General features: G+C 34.8%; 1 protein-coding gene across 1 annotated transcript in view; it reads right to left on the bottom strand.

The window, feature by feature from the left end:
* Nucleotides 1-17,432, bottom strand: part of LOC129232432 (pumilio homolog 2-like) — a gene marked incomplete at its 5' end in the record, with an annotated part of 89,629 nt that overhangs the window by 18,758 nt on the left and 53,439 nt on the right. Inside the window, 3 exon segments of the mRNA XM_054866577.1 lie at nucleotides 1,739-1,986; nucleotides 5,346-5,483; nucleotides 12,292-12,550. Of these exon segments, the coding sequence (XP_054722552.1) occupies nucleotides 1,739-1,986; nucleotides 5,346-5,483; nucleotides 12,292-12,550 (645 nt within the window).

Here is a 17,432-nt window from a genome sequence, read left to right as displayed (position 1 = left end):
GATACAACCATCTTGAATGTGCTGATATTAGAAGTAAGTTAAAATAAGCTTTAAAAAAATGTAAAACCTATTTTGATGAGGTATGATTTTCCCCTTTAAATTGCAATATCTCGAAACGGTATTTCTTAAACTAAATGTTCTTTTTTCTCAGAAACTAAATTGTGTTTGGCTTTGAAATTTTTAACACCTATTCCATACATCTAACTGCATATACTGAAGTAAACTTTTCCTCATATTCGAAAATTATTTTTTTTATAGAGCTGATTTTGTGTGGCAAAATGGTATTTTTTGAAACAAATACAATGACTTACACATTAGAATTTTTTACAAAAAAAAAACTAAGCTTTCTTTCTGTAAAATTTTACTTCAGTATACTGCCGTGCTAAGCACAGATGTGGTATCTGCAGTAGTGCTCAAAATGAGAAATTGACGATTAAAGTTTTACAACTCATTTCTTTGATTTATGACTTAATTAAATGCTCAACTTGCGGTAGTTGTTCCGTAAATAACTTATCTAAAAACCGTAAGAGAGTTTTTTTGTAAAAATCTTAGTTTAAAATTAATAAATGTAGTTACGACAAATTTTCTTTTCAAAAAATGTTCATATACTAAGCTATTTTCACCGTAAGTGACAATTACTAGGCATTTTTAGGGGTATCTGCACAGATACGACAAAAATAGCTTAGTAAAACATGCTCAAGGTATCATTAAATAATACTGAAAACATCTGCTTTCTTTGGAGTTAGCTGTTTCGCTTTATTTTGTTAATACAAATCTAACAGAATCTACCTTCTGAAAGATACCATTTTCAAAACTCCGGACAGTTAAAACTGTAATCCATAACAATTTTCTGTTCTATACATTAAAAGAATGTGTTTTTTTATAATGTTCTATTTTCTAGATTCATTTTTACCGAGCACGAAGATAAATTTGACAGCAGACCATACTTAAATAAAAATATTACTGGTCGTACAATGAAATGCGTTTTTTTTTTTTTTTTTTTTGCATGAAAGAATTAGATATGAATATTTTACATGCATTTCATTTTTAGAATTTACATTTTAAATAAACATTTGAATAGAAGGAGCTGAATATTTACTTTAACAATTATGCAAAGTTGTATTAATTTTTATTATCAACCTGTATCAACTATTCAACGGTAAACTAATTTTTATTTCTGTGCTATAATAAACTGCTACATTATTAAATATGCTGCTTTACTAAGGTATAAAAGTCGTATCTACAAAAAATACTAAGGAAAAAAGTGGTAACTGCGCAGATACCACTTTAAAGGCTTAGTATTTGTCACTTACGTTCAAATTGCCTCAGCAAACTCCGCAAACTGTGCAGTTACGACTTTTTTCCCAAAGCTTTTTTTAATATTTCGCGTTCACAAATCGCCAAAAAACTTGACATTTAGGTAAATTAAATTACTAACGACCACCTGGTGACAATAACTCAATTTTGATAAAATGTGCAGATACCACATCTGTGCTTAGCACGGCAGTATAGGGGAAAGAGTCTACTTGAGGTACAGAAAAAAATTCATACTTGTATCTTTAATAGATTTTCAGAGAAAGGTACGTGAACCTGTGCAAATTTACATTGACGGTATACGGGGGGGGGGTACCGACTATCCTTAATAAGAACCGGGAGATTTTCGATAAAAATCGGGAGACACGCCGAAAATCCGGGAGTGTCCCGGAAAATCCGGGTAGTATGTAAATGTGGGACCCACCTTGCGAACTTGTGCTGCGAGAGGGGCAGCACCTTGCCCCTGACGGAGGCCACGATCTTGGCGCGGTCGTCCTGCAGGCCGTGCTCCAGGACGTGCTGCACCACGTAGTTGCCGTACTGGTCCTGCACCAGCTGCTCCGTGTGCTGGTGCAGCTCCTCCAGCACCCCGCCCGTCTGCTCCGAGGTGCAGTGCTCCAGGATCCGCTGGATCACCCGGCACCCGTACGGGTGCGTCGACAGCGAGAACACCTGGGCGGGCGACATTCATGAAAGTTATGACCACGGACTGATAATGAGAGTCACAGACTAATAGTAAGAGTAGACCATAGACTAATAATAAGAGTAGACCGATCTTTCTCATTCTTGCTGATGAAGAAAATTGGTTCATAGATGTATCATGTGACTAGTGGAAGGGCTTGGCGAAGACTTTGGCAGCATGGTTGCTAGATGGCAACATTATCTATAGTTTGGCACTCGACATGTATTTTAAGACAATGTGTTTTTCATTAAAAAAAACTTCCAGGTGCAGAGATTTAACTGTTTTTCTTTTAGTTATGCATTATTTTGACATTAGTAATAGTTTTTGATCAGTTTTCAGTAACTTTTATTTCATTCGGAACTGCTACGTCAGCGTTGGCGTGAACGAAATGGCGTAAACGTTTCGCGTTAATGCAAAAATGTACTAATCGGTATCTTAAATTGAAACTGTAGGTAAAAATCTTACCGTTTGCTGATTCTTCTTGGTCGCTTGCATCTTCTATTGCTTAGAGAGTTATTGAAATTGACTAAAGAAAATGCACAATACTATCTAAACAAAAAACTCACTATATTAACAAAATATTTACAACTCAGAATAGCAAATTTACAAATCGGACTCCATAAAAGATCATTCTTCCGTGTTCCATCAATTCTATTTATTTTATTTCGCGTTGGCGTTGATCGTCTGCTACGATCAACGCCCGCTGTTGCTAGGATATCCACCAGTCACATGGTTTGGTTTATGAGCAGCAAAAATTTTGCCATAGCTCGGTCTACTCTTATTATTAGTCTATGATAAGAGTAGACCGAGCAATGGCAATCCTTTTGCTGCTCATAAACCAAACCATGGACTGATGGATAGTAGACGATCAACGTCCGCGAGAAATAAAATAAATAGAATTGATGGAACACGGAAGAATGATCTTTTATGGAGTCTGATTTGTAAATTTGCTATTCTAAGTTGTAAATATTTTGTTAATATAGTGAGTTTTTCGTTCAGATAGTATTGTGCATTTTCTTTAGTCAATTGTAATAATTCTCTAAAGCAAATAAAGATGCCAGCGCCCAAAAAGAATCGGAAATCGGTAAGATTTTTACCTACAGTTTCCATTTAAGATACCGATTAGTACATTTTTGCGTTAACGCAAAATGTTTACGCCATTACGTTCACGCCAACGCTGACGTAGCAGTTCCGAATGAAATAAAAGTTACTGAAAACTGTGATCAAAAACTAATTACTTATGTCAAAATAATGCATAGCTAAAAGAAAAACAGTTCAATCTCTGCACCTGGAAAAAAATTATAATGAAAACACATTGCGTCTTGAAATACATGTCGAGTGCCAAACGACAGATAATCCTGCCGTCTAGCAACCATGCCGCCAAAGTTTTCGCCAAGCCTCCCACCAGTAACATGATGTATCCATGAACCAATTTTTTCATCAGCAAGTCTGGGAAAGCTCGGTCTACTCTTATTATTAGTCTATGGTTATAACCATTAAACATGTAATGGTACACAGAATCACAGTTGCTATGAAAGAAATAGTTTAAAAAGTATGGGATAAAAATGTTTTTCTTAGAAAAATTGACAGCACAGTATGAGACCAAAGTTTCGGAATCTCAAAATCTAAAACCATATTTCTAATTTTTTTTCCCATTTCTCAAAGTTTAAACTGGTTAAAGATAGGCAATAATTACTGGTCAAAAACAAGGTACTTTCAGTTCAATTTTTAGTTTCAAACGTTTTTTCGAAGCCACATGTCATGTGTAAATAAGCGTTTAGTTGTCATTGCACAACAATCTTTTAACATCCACTTTCGGTTAACGATCATTCTTTTCTTCTTCTCCTAAGTATGCAATACAAAACCAATTGAACAAAAGTACAAAATTATTTTTAGTAAAAATATGATTTATTTATTGATTTGATTAGCACATTTTGCATGCTACTGCACATTATCAAAGACTTCTTTTTTAGCATAATTAAGTATTTTTTCACTCAGATTGATAAAACAAACAAAAAAAAAGAAAGAAAAAAAAGAAAGAAAGAAAGAAATTTAGCGCGAGTGTTTGCTGAATCGGGAAAAACCTGACTGATACTGCACCTGGATATAAACTAAGAGCTTACCAGAATATTTGCTCTTATGCATTTTTGAGTACAGCTTTGTTCTTGTCCAAGACAAACATGTGATTGATGTTGTCAAATAGTGCTTTTTTTTTCTCAAACTAGTCTATCTTGTTCGTAAACGTAGTGTAGCATGGTTTTTTTTTTGGGCTACATGTTTTTTTAAAACCTTACCTCAGTAGGATCCTGCCAATCAGACGGGAATTGTCGATAATGTACGATTGATAGAGGCCTACTCGGCAAAAACTTTTCAGGTAAATTTTATCTTCGCAAATCTTCATTAACAGAAGTGGGTAAAAAGCCAATGCTACTTTTTCCAAACCGTTAAGGGCTCGAACGCACGCAAATGCAGGGTTCATACTTAACTTTGAAAGTCAAAAGTAAGGAGTTTTTAAGGAGTTTTGCAGGAGTTCATTATATTTTTTAAGGACTAGTTACCTGTTTAAAGATGTATTTTTTAAAACTTATTTCAGAAAAAATATGTACAACTCTAATATTATTTACTTTTGTTTTCATACAAAACATTGAACGCACAAACATCTAAATTTATAGTAAAATATGCATTTACTGCATTTTCTTTGATGTGAGCCGCCTCGGAATCAAATTCAAATACAAGGGGGGGGGGGGGGGGGGGGGTACATAAAAGAATTTATAGAAGCAAAGAAAAAAAAACACTTTAGAATGGTACTTTAACAAATCTACAAGATGTTATTTTACAAATAACTATCTACATAATCGACATAAAATTGGAAAAAAAAAATTCGGATGTGGGGAAGAAATTTGTCTAACGAAAAAATCGGATTTCCGGTATTAGCAGACGAATAATTCGGAATTTTGGTAAAGTTAGGTACAACGTAATCACTTCTATCGGATTGGCGATAGAAAAACATCTTTAAGGTCATGTAGAATAAAAAAAATAAGGAGTTTGTACGGAAATAATAGCAAAATTCAGGAGTTTTAAGGGCCCTTATTTTCTTTTCTTAAAAAGCAGGAGTTTATAAGGAGTTTGTCAGGAGCGTATGAACCCTGAAATGGATTAAAAATTTACGAGTGGCAAAATGACCAGCATGCAAGTTAGCGACGACACATCATAAACTAGAAGAAGGGTTAAAAATAATGATAGGCGGGAAATCATTGAAGTACGTGAGGTAGAATTATGCAGCAAACAAAAACGAGCGAACTTCACGGAAGCGGATGAAATCGGATTGCGAAACGGAGATGAGGCATACCTGTCCCTGGAAGGCGTTGATGATAAACTGCAGGGATACGGGCTCGACGCACTCTATGCACTTCTGGACCACGTGGTTGCCATTTTGGTCCTTGACGCACTTCAACACATGGCCGTCCAGCTCCTTGACAATCTCCTTCTGCAATCACATTCACCGAGACACAAATGAGGAAACAAAAGAGCCAAGAAATTAACATACTGTTTGACCATCGATTACATGCAAAGGCTAATTTCCGGTTTATAGACGGAAATAGACGCATCTAATAGTTTATAGGGATGTTAGTTGGTTTTTTTTTTTCAGATGTGCACTTTTGCCTATCTATTATTTAGCCTTAGTTTGGTAAAAATGAAAATTTGTTCACAGCAGCATTTTTTAAATCTGAAGTATACTCGATCTATATTCTCGCGGCAAAAATGAATTGATTTATTTATTCACAACAAAGTTTTGATCTTACCATTTTGCTTTTACGTTCCTCAACGAAATGAAAATATTTTATTTAATTTTTGTTGTTTCCATGGTAACTTTGTTTCCCCTTATTTTATTTTTGAGAATGCAATGAATAAATAAGGCACTAGTGACATTATAAAAAGCGTGCATCAAAATCCCATCGTTATTTTCCCTTCTCACCTGCTAGACTCATTCAGATGGAATGGTCTTTACTTGGCACATTGCCAAATTACATACAATCCGTGGTCAAACAGTAATGCAGTGTAATATCGTCACCTCAAAGCAACAGTAGGATGTCTTACTGTTGTTTCTAGACGTTACTGCTGCTATGAGGCAACGATATCAAATTGTTCATCGTCATTTAGGGGGGAAAGATTTTTATCTCTCTCTAAGTACAATCATACCTACGTTCTTTGCATCATATACGCATTTAATAATTGAAACATGAAACAGAAGAATGAAAGTTTTATTTATACATAAAATACAATTCAAACTTTTATTAGACAATCTTCACAAAAATTATTTTACTGGGGTTTCTCTTTTCACTAAACTCCTTACATGTAGGGATCTTCCCAAAAATTTATAAAATCCAGATTTTATTCAAAATCGATATACCAGGAGAGATGATAAAAATCCAGGGAGAAGTACTGGAAAAATCTAAATAGGTTTGGCAGGTATGAATTAATCTCTCTCTCTCTACCCATTTACACTTATATCTTTACATGTTTCCAATGATACCTGTATATACTGATTCAGCATCTTCATTTTATGGCACTTCATCACACGTGCGGCAGGGAGTTAAAAACATCCGATTTTATTTTATTTAAATGAATCTAATTTTTTTTAACTTAAAAACTTTTTACCAGTTTAGATGGATATTTTTAAAGAGATAAAAAAGGATTTTTTGAGTAGGACCCTGTAACAGATTATTTTAATACAGTAGAAGACAGTTATAACGCACACCTTGGGACCAGAGCTTTTGCGTTATATAGATCATTTCACAAATTTTGAAAGTAATGTTCAGAATATATCTACATATCAGCACTTCAGAATGAGTTTTATCTGCAATGAAGAGTAAAGCACCAATATTACAATTAGTTGTTCACAAATTAAAAAACTTTCACAATCAAAAACCTGCACTTCTGCTAGCTTCATGGTTTGCATAACAGCTGCATTTTCGAGAGCCATCTGGTATTTTCTGTTTAATATAAGTACTAATTTTCAATTTAAAAGCTTTGAAATAAGATGGAAAGATGAAAAACTTTCAAAATTTAATTTACCTAACCATTTTTATGCTTGCAAAGCAAAACAGAGGGATTTTTTGAACTTCAAAACCTATTGTTTACTTCTGAAAAGTAGTGCGGTTTATAGAGAATTGCGTTATACAGGTCGGCGTTATAACGGTCTTCTACTGTATTTTAAAACATAACAATTAACAGGCATGAAAGGGGGAAAATGTAAAAGATGGAAAGCTTCCACAAAACCCTCATCTGCTGCTCATTCGGTATAGATTCGAGCTCCTTCTGTATGATTCGGCAGTGCCAACACCTGATGAGCATGCACAGATTATTACAGATTTATTACAGACTAGTGGCACCCGCACGGCTTTGCCCGTAATAGAAAAATTAAAAGGTCTTTTGGTTCGCCTGTATATTTACAAATAATGTATGGTGAATTTTCTCGCCAATTGGCTCGTGCCCACGTTACGGTTCCACGTTATAAATAATTTCGTATCTCGCCGACTGGCTTGTGCCCATGTTACGGTTCCACGTTATGATAATTTCGTAATTTATCATAGCTTTTTTCTTAAAACCGGAATAGAAAAAGAACCACATCGAATTTTCTAAGAATCGCTTCGAGGTGCACACTCCCACGCTAAAAACTAAATCTGTGCAAAATTTCATGAAAATCGGCCGAACGGTCTAGGCGCTATGCGCGTCACAGAGATCCTGACAGAAAGAGAGACATTCAGCTTTATTATAAGTAAAGATTATAAAATGTACAAAGAGACAAAAATAAGGGTAAACACAAAATGAGTGATGTCCAAGAAGTAAAATCTCATAGTAGAAGAAAACAGGAGAGTTTCATAGAGATGGATGGAATCGGATTACGAAAAAAGTTGAAAATCAGGACCAAAGCTTAACCCTTACCAGGAAACATCACGAGTTCAGTAATCATGAAAAAAGTTAAAAATGGTCGCATTCGAAAGAGTATCTTTAGAAAAAAATTTGACCCAAATATTGTGTGCCCTCGTCCTTTTGTTTTTGAGATATAAGGGGTCAAAGTCTGTCGAAATCTTACGAAAATTCGCCAAATTTAAAGACTTGCCAAGAAATGGAAAATACCACGTGATTTCATCGCCTGCGTCTAGCAAGACTCTCATTCCCATTTCTGGTCATCTGCAAAGCGCGTAAACGATGTTCCAAATTAATCTTTTACTTGTGTGTGTAAAATTAAACAGTAACTATGAAGCCTGTGAAATGGAAACTAGAGAGCTTTATCCAGAGGAGCTACAACTTTATAACGAAATTGAACGTAGGATTTAACTTTGTAATCGTGATAATAATGCATTTCAGAATTTAAGTGCATTTCAAGTGTGTTTTACTTAACTAATTTAAGTTTGTACTATTGTTATGAAATGTGTTGTAAGTAATTAATAATTATGTACGAGAATTAATATGAATAAGTAAAAAAAAAACATGCTTATTAAAGCTTATATATTGAAAATAAAATGGATAGTTTTTGATGTTGAAAGAAAATGATCATGGATTGTAGTATCCCAGCTTTTATTTATTTTTTCAAAAGTTATTATCGTTCATGAAGTTTTATTGTCTGACCACTGTTAGCGAAAATGTTCAATTTTTAATTTAAAATCGAGAAAAATAATAATTTAAAAAAAAGAAAACAACGGATAGTAAATGTTAAAAATTTGCACAACAAAACTAACGATGTCGGAAATTACTTCATAACAGATTCTTATCAAAAATTTTATAGTCGACGTTCATTACGACAACCCCTGTAGTTCGAAAAAGTCTGTCACTGCAACTGAAAGTCGCTATAACGTAAATGCACATCATATTGCATGTTATTTAGTCATTTTTAAAAAATACCTAAGTCACTTTTACCAATTATGTTTCACGTTAAAAGGGAATTCAAATACGATCAAAATAAAAATTAATACAGTTTTTTTTTAAATTTTATTTGACTTGTTAGAGGGCTTACACATAACTTGAAAACGAAACACATAACGAAAAACACACTGGAAATAACTGACAGAAATCGTTTTTTTTTAAATTTGAGAACATGGTTTGAAATCTTTAAAAATGTCATTTTCTTCGTATTTAGATACAAGGACTTCAGACTTACGACTTTTCAAAAAAAAAAAGATTTTAAAGTGTGTTTACCGTTTCTCTATGGTTATCATATTTTTTTCAAAACAGTTTCATCATCGAATAAACTCTTTCAGTGGAAATATTTCACCCGCAGAAGCATAAAAGTTTTAAACATCATTTTTTTAAACAGACAGTCTTAAGAATAACAAAAAAGTTTAAACTTTGAACTGTATATTCAAATGTATTCAGTTAATATGTTCTATTGGATGCTAAAATATCATTACATCTGTGGAATTTTAAACGAGATTTTGTGCTCGAACCCTATGACAGATCGGTCGCAGTAATAGGAGGTCGTTCTTGTTGACTGCAGTTAGGAGCGCACTGATGGGAGGTCAGTGTGACCTCCCAAAAATTTTCCTCATTCGACAAAGTTCGTCTGACAGTTCGGCAAATTAGAGGACATAATTACAATTTTTTGACTCCCGAAAGTCACTTTTCATACATTATTATTTGCGCATACTCGCATTTTATCGCTCGGCAAAATTTGAATTTTCTTTCGGTAAATTGAGAATTTTTGCTTTCCCAAAAGTTTAAGCTCGGGGAACCTCTCACTGCAGTATATTTTAATTTGCCCCGCGCCATGGTAGTCACCCCGAGTAATGAATTAATGCGATATTTCTCACGCGCTTTGGTGGTGACCAAATATGGAAGTGAAATGTCTTGTCAGATGCAGATGTTAAATTCGCGCCGTACTTTCCATTTCTGAACAAAACTCGCTAAATTTGGCGACTTTACTAAAAATTTCGGCAATTTTTAAGACTTCATATTTCGATAACGTGGTCACGAGGGCACGTAGTTTCAGTGCCATAAACATGTTTTCCAATGCTCTTTCGAATGCCACCAATTTGGAATTTTTTTGAATTTCCTTGATCGTGATGTTTCCTGGTTAGTAGCCTGATTTACGAAAGTGATTTATTTTTAATATTACTGTGTTTGCTTGAGGGTCTAGATAAAGGGAAAAATAGCTAAAAAAATCACAATATTTATTTTACAATATTTACAATACACAATATTTTGTATTCAACAAAACTTTTAGTAAAATGTGTTTACTTGTTCACTTTGCCGCGCGAGTAATATGTCATAGATAAAATAAAACAATAATGACATTTGATTTTTTTAAAATTTCTTTGGAAAGAATATTATACGACAGTAAAATACGTACAGCCAACCTATAAAAAAAAAACTAATAGCATACCTGCCAACCTCCGAGAAAAAAAATCCGGAATGTTTTTTTATTTTTATCCACAAGATTTTAACGCAAAATAAAATCAAACAGGACACCTACCCTCTTTACATTTAACAATATATTAGTTATGAATTTCATATCAATTGAAATTACTTTCGTTTAGTAAATATTACTTTTATTGCTTTCTTTAAAAGTTTGGAAATAACATTTGTTTTTGTTACTCATCTTAAAAAAAGAACGAAGCAAAAACGGCTCGAACTGAGAGAACGAGAAGATAACTGGCGCCGAAATTGAGCCCCTAGTCGCCCACCGCGACGCTTGCTTTGATTGGATCCCGATGAAGTCATGCGCCGTATCACTCAGTGACGTCATAATCTTGCCTCGCTTCTTCTCGTGCCATTCTCTTACGGCAACCTTTCCTCGGCAACTTGGCCTGAAACGCGGTGCCGCGTTCCACAAAAGTATCGTTAGCGCCAAAATTGGCGAGATAATTATTTTCCCTACAAAACGTGAAAAATCCGGAAGATTTTGCTCTTAACCGGAAAAGGACATAAAAATCCGTAAAACTTCCGGGAAATCCGGAAGGGTCGGCAGGTATGTAATAGTAATGTGAACATTTGGTTTAAAAGATTGGTATCAAAATTGAAACTCTAGGTTATTAAGGGTTAAACTTCACACCTCCAATGCAAATGAACGGAATCGCTCACCTGCTGCTCGGGCGGTATGGACTCGAGCGCCTTCTGTATGACTCGGCAGTGCCAACACCTGACGAGCATGCACAGATTATTACAGATTTATTACAGACTAGTGGCACCCGCACGGCTTTGCCCGTAGTAGAAAAATTAAAAGGTCATTGGTTCGCCTGTATATCAACAAATAATGGAGGATGAATTTCTCGCCAATTGATTATGTTAAATGGCTCGCCCATGGCTCATGACTGTTCCATGTTATGATGATTTCGTAATTTACTATTCCACATTGTGATCACTTGCTCGGAAAAAGTTTCTTAAAATTGGAATAGATAAAGAACCACATCGAATTTTCGAAAAATCGCTTCGAGGTGCACACCCCCATGCTACAAACTAACTTTGTGCCAAATTTCATGAAAATCGGCCGAACAGTCTAGGCGCTATGCGCGTCACAGACATCCTCTGGACAGAGAGACTTTCAGCTTTATTATTAGTAAAGATTATAAAATATACAAAGAAGGGTTGAGGGGGGGGGGGTAGCTGCATAAATAAGTTACATATATATTTATACTTGAATGTTCACATTGAATAAATATATTAAATAGTCAAAAAATTTTTTACACATTTTGCTCTGTTTTTGATATTTTCTCACAAAATATAGTTTCTCAAAAAGTAGTTTTGGACACTAGGGTTTTGAACAGGATGGTAAAAACCTTGTTAACCCTGCTCTCATTTACACACATGCATAAGGACAAGGAAATTTGGTTACTAATCTCAAAAAAAAAAAAAAAATATTAAATTATCTCATGCATACAAATTGAAATTTTAATCAAGAATTCAATGTAACTGGATTAAAATCAGCTGCATATATAAGCTGAATGTTCTCATTGAATAAATGTTCAATATGAAACATTACTTTGATACATTTTATTCTGTTTTTGATGTATTCTCACAGAATACAATTTTTCTAAAAATATACTTTTGGACACTTTTGGACAGTTTTGGACAAGACGGTAAAAACCAGGGTTTTTATCGTAGTGTCCAAAACCTTGCCAACCCTGGTATAAAGAGAGAAAAATAAGGATAAACACAAAATGAGTGATGTCCAAGAAGTAAAATCTCACAGTAAAAGAAAGCAGGAGAGTTTCACAGAGACGGATGGAATCGGATTGCGAAAAAAGTCGAAAATCGGGACCGATGCCTAAACTGCAAAAAAGAACGGAATCGCTCACCTGCTGCTCGGGCGGTATGGACTCGAGCGCCTTCTGTATGACCCTGCATCCGTACATTTGCAGGGCCAGGGGCAGCACGTGGCCCTTCACTTTCTGGGCCAGGGCCTGGCGCTGCTCTCCCGTCCCGAACTCGAAGAACTTCTGGATGACGTAGTTGCCGAACACGTCCGTCATCAGGCTGTAGGCGGCACCCAGGATCTCCTGGAACACCAGTTGCCTCTCCACCGGGGTGGCACGCTCCAGCTTCTGCTGGATGAACCTGGTCGGACGGGGAGAAGGTGAACATCCCACACATGCTCATATTTCAGTTGGAACAATCAGGGTTCGTACTCAATTTCAGAAATAAAATGAAGGAGTAAAATGAGATTTTGGAGGAGTACTAATGGGCTGTTCTTAAATAATGTCACACTTTTTTCTTACTCCTCCTCTTATCACGTGTCATATTTTTTAAAAACATATTGTTATAATAACTGCGTGATGTTACTTTTTGTCACTCTCTCTCTTCCCCTTGTCACACTTTCATGAACCCGTCTCCCCCTCGAGGCATAATATCACTTGTGGATGACTCATATCATAACGGTGATTTGCTAAACAATTGTTTTTTTTAACAAAATCACATAATATAGTACATCTGCTTATGTATTTTCAAATATTTAAATAACACAATTAGACAAACTGACTTTTGCTGCTGAGAGTGGAGTGGAGGAAAAAACAAATATCATAAAACTTGAAAAAATAGCCAAGCACCATTTAAGCAGGTATACTTCATTTATGAAATGTCTTAGTCATCTAAAATATTTTAACCTTAAACTTTTATAACTTCTATGATCAATTTGTAAATCACACCTTTATGAAAAAAATAAATAAATATACGAAATTACTACATTAAAATCGCCCTTATACCTTCACCCTTGTGACAAAGTTAAGTTGTCGACCGAAGTATTTCAAGCTACTGTCATAGAGGAAGATTATGTCTTGAACTAAGAAAGAAGGAGTTTTGAAGGAGTTCAAACCCAAATGAAGGAGTTTGAAGGGCCCTTCAAAAAAATTTCCTAAATGAAGGAGTTTTTGATTGAAGGAGCGTACGAACCCTGACAATGCATACTAAAAATGGATAAAAACAGAATAAAATATAGTCCCTACGCTTTTGAAAAACTTTTACCATGGTTTGGCCCACAATGCCACGCCGAGCACAAAAGTGGTATCTGCACTTTTTATCAAAATCGAGTTCAGGTGGTTCTTCGTGAAATACTTCACCTAAATACGTGGTCGCTCCGAAAAACCGAGATTTCATTCCCTTTTTTAACTGGCTGTGGTAACAATTTTCATAATCTAGCGGTTTAACTTTCTAGGGATGATTTTAAACTGATGAAGCCCCCATCCTTATCCCATGCATGCATACAAATATAAGTTTTCAGATAAGAAAGTTCGAAAACTCGTAGTAGGTCAAGGCCTCTGTTAGTGTTAAAAGTAGAAAATTAGTTGGTTGGTTGGTTGGTTTGATTTTTATGGCGCAAGAGCCCTTGAGGGCTATACTGCGCCAAACGATATTTTATTATATGCTATTTATTTTTCATTAAAGAATAAGGTAAATAAAAGCATATTTTGAAGAAGAAAGCATAAAATTTCAAGTGCTGGTGTTAAAAAGTGCAGCCGATAAAAACATTTAAACAATTTGAAGATAAAGACAAAATGGGCAAAACAATATCTTGAAAAACAAAGAAAGGACGAAATCACATAATGTCGAGACAAACACTAAATTAAAAAGGAGAATCCAATCTCCTGGAGGAAGGAGTACAAATTGCGATGGGGCGGTTCCCCCAGCAACTCCTTCAAAGATGGGTTAAAATTATTAAAATATTTATAACAAATTAGATTAAAATTTGGGCAGTTGCATAAAATGTGCAACACTGTCTGATTTACATCACATGTAATGCATGTTGGAGCTGGTTCATGACATAAGAGATATTTATGAGTAAATCTGGTATGTCCAAAGCGAAGTCGAGCTAATAAGACTTGTTCTCTCCTGGTGATATTTAATGATTTAAAACCTCTAGTGGAGGGCTGGATGTAGAAAATTAGTTATGAAGGAGATGGTGTTATCCATGGAAGTAAATAGGTCCTCACGTTACATTTTCTACCATCGCATGGTCAGAAATGTACTGAACCAAAACTTTAAATATTAATCCAAATGTTAAGCTCAATGCAACTGAGCACTATTAAAGCAGAAACGAGGATTTTTTTAAGTGGAGTTAATTGATTTGGCGATTGAGGCATCCAAATAAGAATTTAAACCCTGGAGTCATGACGGCCTCTAGTAGTTTGTAGTCTCATAACAAACAACCTAGGAGTCATTTTTAGAAAATGAAATCCTTGCACAATGTGAACCAAGACTAAAATTTTCTTTCAACCTAGTCCAATCATCAGGGATGAGAGTGGTTAAAGAGCAAAAAGGAGGAATTTTGTAAAAGGGATGATATCCAAAACCGCATCATCAACATAGAACCTAGAAGCCATGATATTCAAAAATTCACTACAAAATGGCTAATTTACCATTTTTAAAGGTAATATGTATTTAATTAAGAAGTATAAGTAATAATTTTGTACAGTTTGCTGCATTGTATCTTTTCTTGCAAGAGTGTTTATTCAATATTATTGAAATGAAGAATAAAATAAGCAGATATAAGGTAGCATATAGCGAAAAACCACCCAACATTAAAAATAAGTGAAATACTTGCAGGATGCAAAAAGATTGAAATCTCAAACGAGGCGTGCAAATTTCGGCACAGCACGCAATTGACATCGTTGGCATGATTCCAAAACATACGTTTATGGCAGATATGGCGGAGGATGGAGATTCGAAGGAGAAAAATAGAAAAAATAAGAAATCGGAGACCGAAAATTTGAAAAAATCGTATTTTTTTCCCGATTGTTGATAAAAATAAGGCCTGAAAGAGGCAATAAAAAGGAGGAAAGGTTCTAAAAGTCAACAAAGTCGGAATTCCGGCAAAAGCCTGAAAAATCTCATCCCTGAATCATTTTAGTCAAAAAAATGGGTCAATCTCGGAATGCGAAATCAGAAGCTCTAAACTGGTATGTATTTTGCCGTTCTAAATGTTGTGTCTCTCATTAAATCTCGTGTCTGCCTCTTAAGATATTCAACGTCAAAGGTCACAAAAGTCAGTTCTTTGCAAATATCTCGCTTCTTATAGGTTTAATGTTGTAAACATATATTTTAAGTATTGTAGAGCATAAAATTCTCTTCAATTTTTGTACCTGAATATCTTTTTGTTCCATTTACCGATTTTGAGATAGAGGCAAGACCAAGACTACAATTTTCTTTCAACATACCAAAATAAACTTTCCATATTATTTAAAGGAATTTTTAGATTTTTGAGAGGTAATAAAAAGTTTGCGAACAAAAACTGCTTCTAAGGGGTCGTTCATTAATTACGTAAGGTTCCCTAGGGGGAGGGGGGATGGGTCAGACCTATTCTTACGTAATATTTTCCAAGTCGATATTTTATGTTAGAGATCACGTTGTCAAGTGGTTTGGCAAGGATCAATTTTCATTTGATTCTGGAAGGTAAAAAGCGTATTAGGAAGAGTCATTTTTACTTATTTATCAAAAAATAGTGTAAAATATAATAAAAGAAGTGACTCATCTCTTTTATTATATCATGGCATGACTCATTTTTATTTAGTATGGAATCCTTTTCAAAAAATATTTGTCAGAAAAATAATTAGTCTCGATTCCTTTTAGTAAATATTTCTTTGCACAAAACGATTTTAGAAAAATAATAACGGTGAATTTAATAACGATTCCAGTGAGATCTAAGATTCGTCATTTTATACTTTTGAAAAACGAAATGGAGTCTTACGTAAGCTAGAGGGGGGGAGGGTCGAAAAATATTAGTTACCCTTACAGGGGGGAGGGGGGTCAAAAACTGCAGAAATCATCCTTACGTAATTAATGAATGGCCCCTAACAGTAACTATGATTTACATTTTTGCAGGTACTAATTTAATGTAAGATTCTGATATTGACACCATGTGTAATTACTTTTCGACTTCACTTCTTTCTTGTGTCTAAATTATAGCTCATTTATTAGCTAAACTCTTATTGCAAAATTTAGGAACAATTGCCATCATTTCATAAAATCTGTAGATAGCAGGGGCCTAACTTAAAATTAATTTTCATGTGAATCTGATAATCTTTAATTCGGTGTTGAGAATTGGGGGGGGGGGGGCAATATCCCCCCCCTCTTCCACCAGAGATATGTTTTGATTTTTAGTTAGAAAATTTAGAAAATACTGGTCACATTATGTTAAGGAGAGTCGGCACCCTGATATGCGTAATGTTAAAACTGCTAAGCTTTGGGTACATTTTTCTCAAAAAGTTTTAATGATAGAAACTTCATTCTTCAGTTATATCCAAAAGTCTACTGAGGTGAAAGTTGACCATAAAAACAGTTTAAGAAAAAGCAATTTAGGAAGCGAGGAGTAATATTTTCAGCAGTTTACTAGAAAAAAAGAACCAAACTTTTTAAAATTGAGTTAGTGAAAAAAATTTGAAAACAAAATTGTACAGGTGGCATTAGTTCTGCGGACAGGGCTGGCAAGTTTCTGCTGAGGCGGTTAAAGCCACTGGTTGAAACCAGCATGGCAAAAACCACTTTCTGCCACATTTGCGGCAGAAACTGGCAAAAACTAACAAAATGACGAAAAAATTATTACTGACTTACAATAGAAAATACATGGGGGGGGGGGGGGGGGGAATTGTTAACAAAAAAATAATTGTTGTTGTACTGTAAGCATAATTTAATTACAATGTTATCCCAATTCAAAATCAAATGTTGCATTGTTTGGACTCTGCAGTTGCCTCTTAGAAAAGGTGGTTTCTAAAATCGATTATATTATTGCAACAGAAGAGCTAGCAGGCAATGCCTCAAGTAACAAGCAATGTTCATGAAACTTTCATCTATTGTATGCTTTTTTAAACTCGTCCACCATGTAGTAACTGGGGTAATGGTAAAAATTTGACTGAAAAAAAAAAAGTTTCGAGAAATGGGACCAACTCATTTTGCAAAGCTGTGACATAGGTACAAAATCTACATTAATATTGGCAAATAAAATTCTAGT

The sequence above is a fragment of the Uloborus diversus genome, unplaced genomic scaffold (genome assembly GCF_026930045.1).
Source record: "Uloborus diversus isolate 005 unplaced genomic scaffold, Udiv.v.3.1 scaffold_12, whole genome shotgun sequence".
Classification (NCBI taxonomy): Eukaryota; Metazoa; Arthropoda; class Arachnida; order Araneae; family Uloboridae; genus Uloborus; species Uloborus diversus.
The sequence above is the reverse complement of the archived record's forward strand: the minus strand, read 5'-3'. Positions and strand labels throughout refer to the sequence as shown.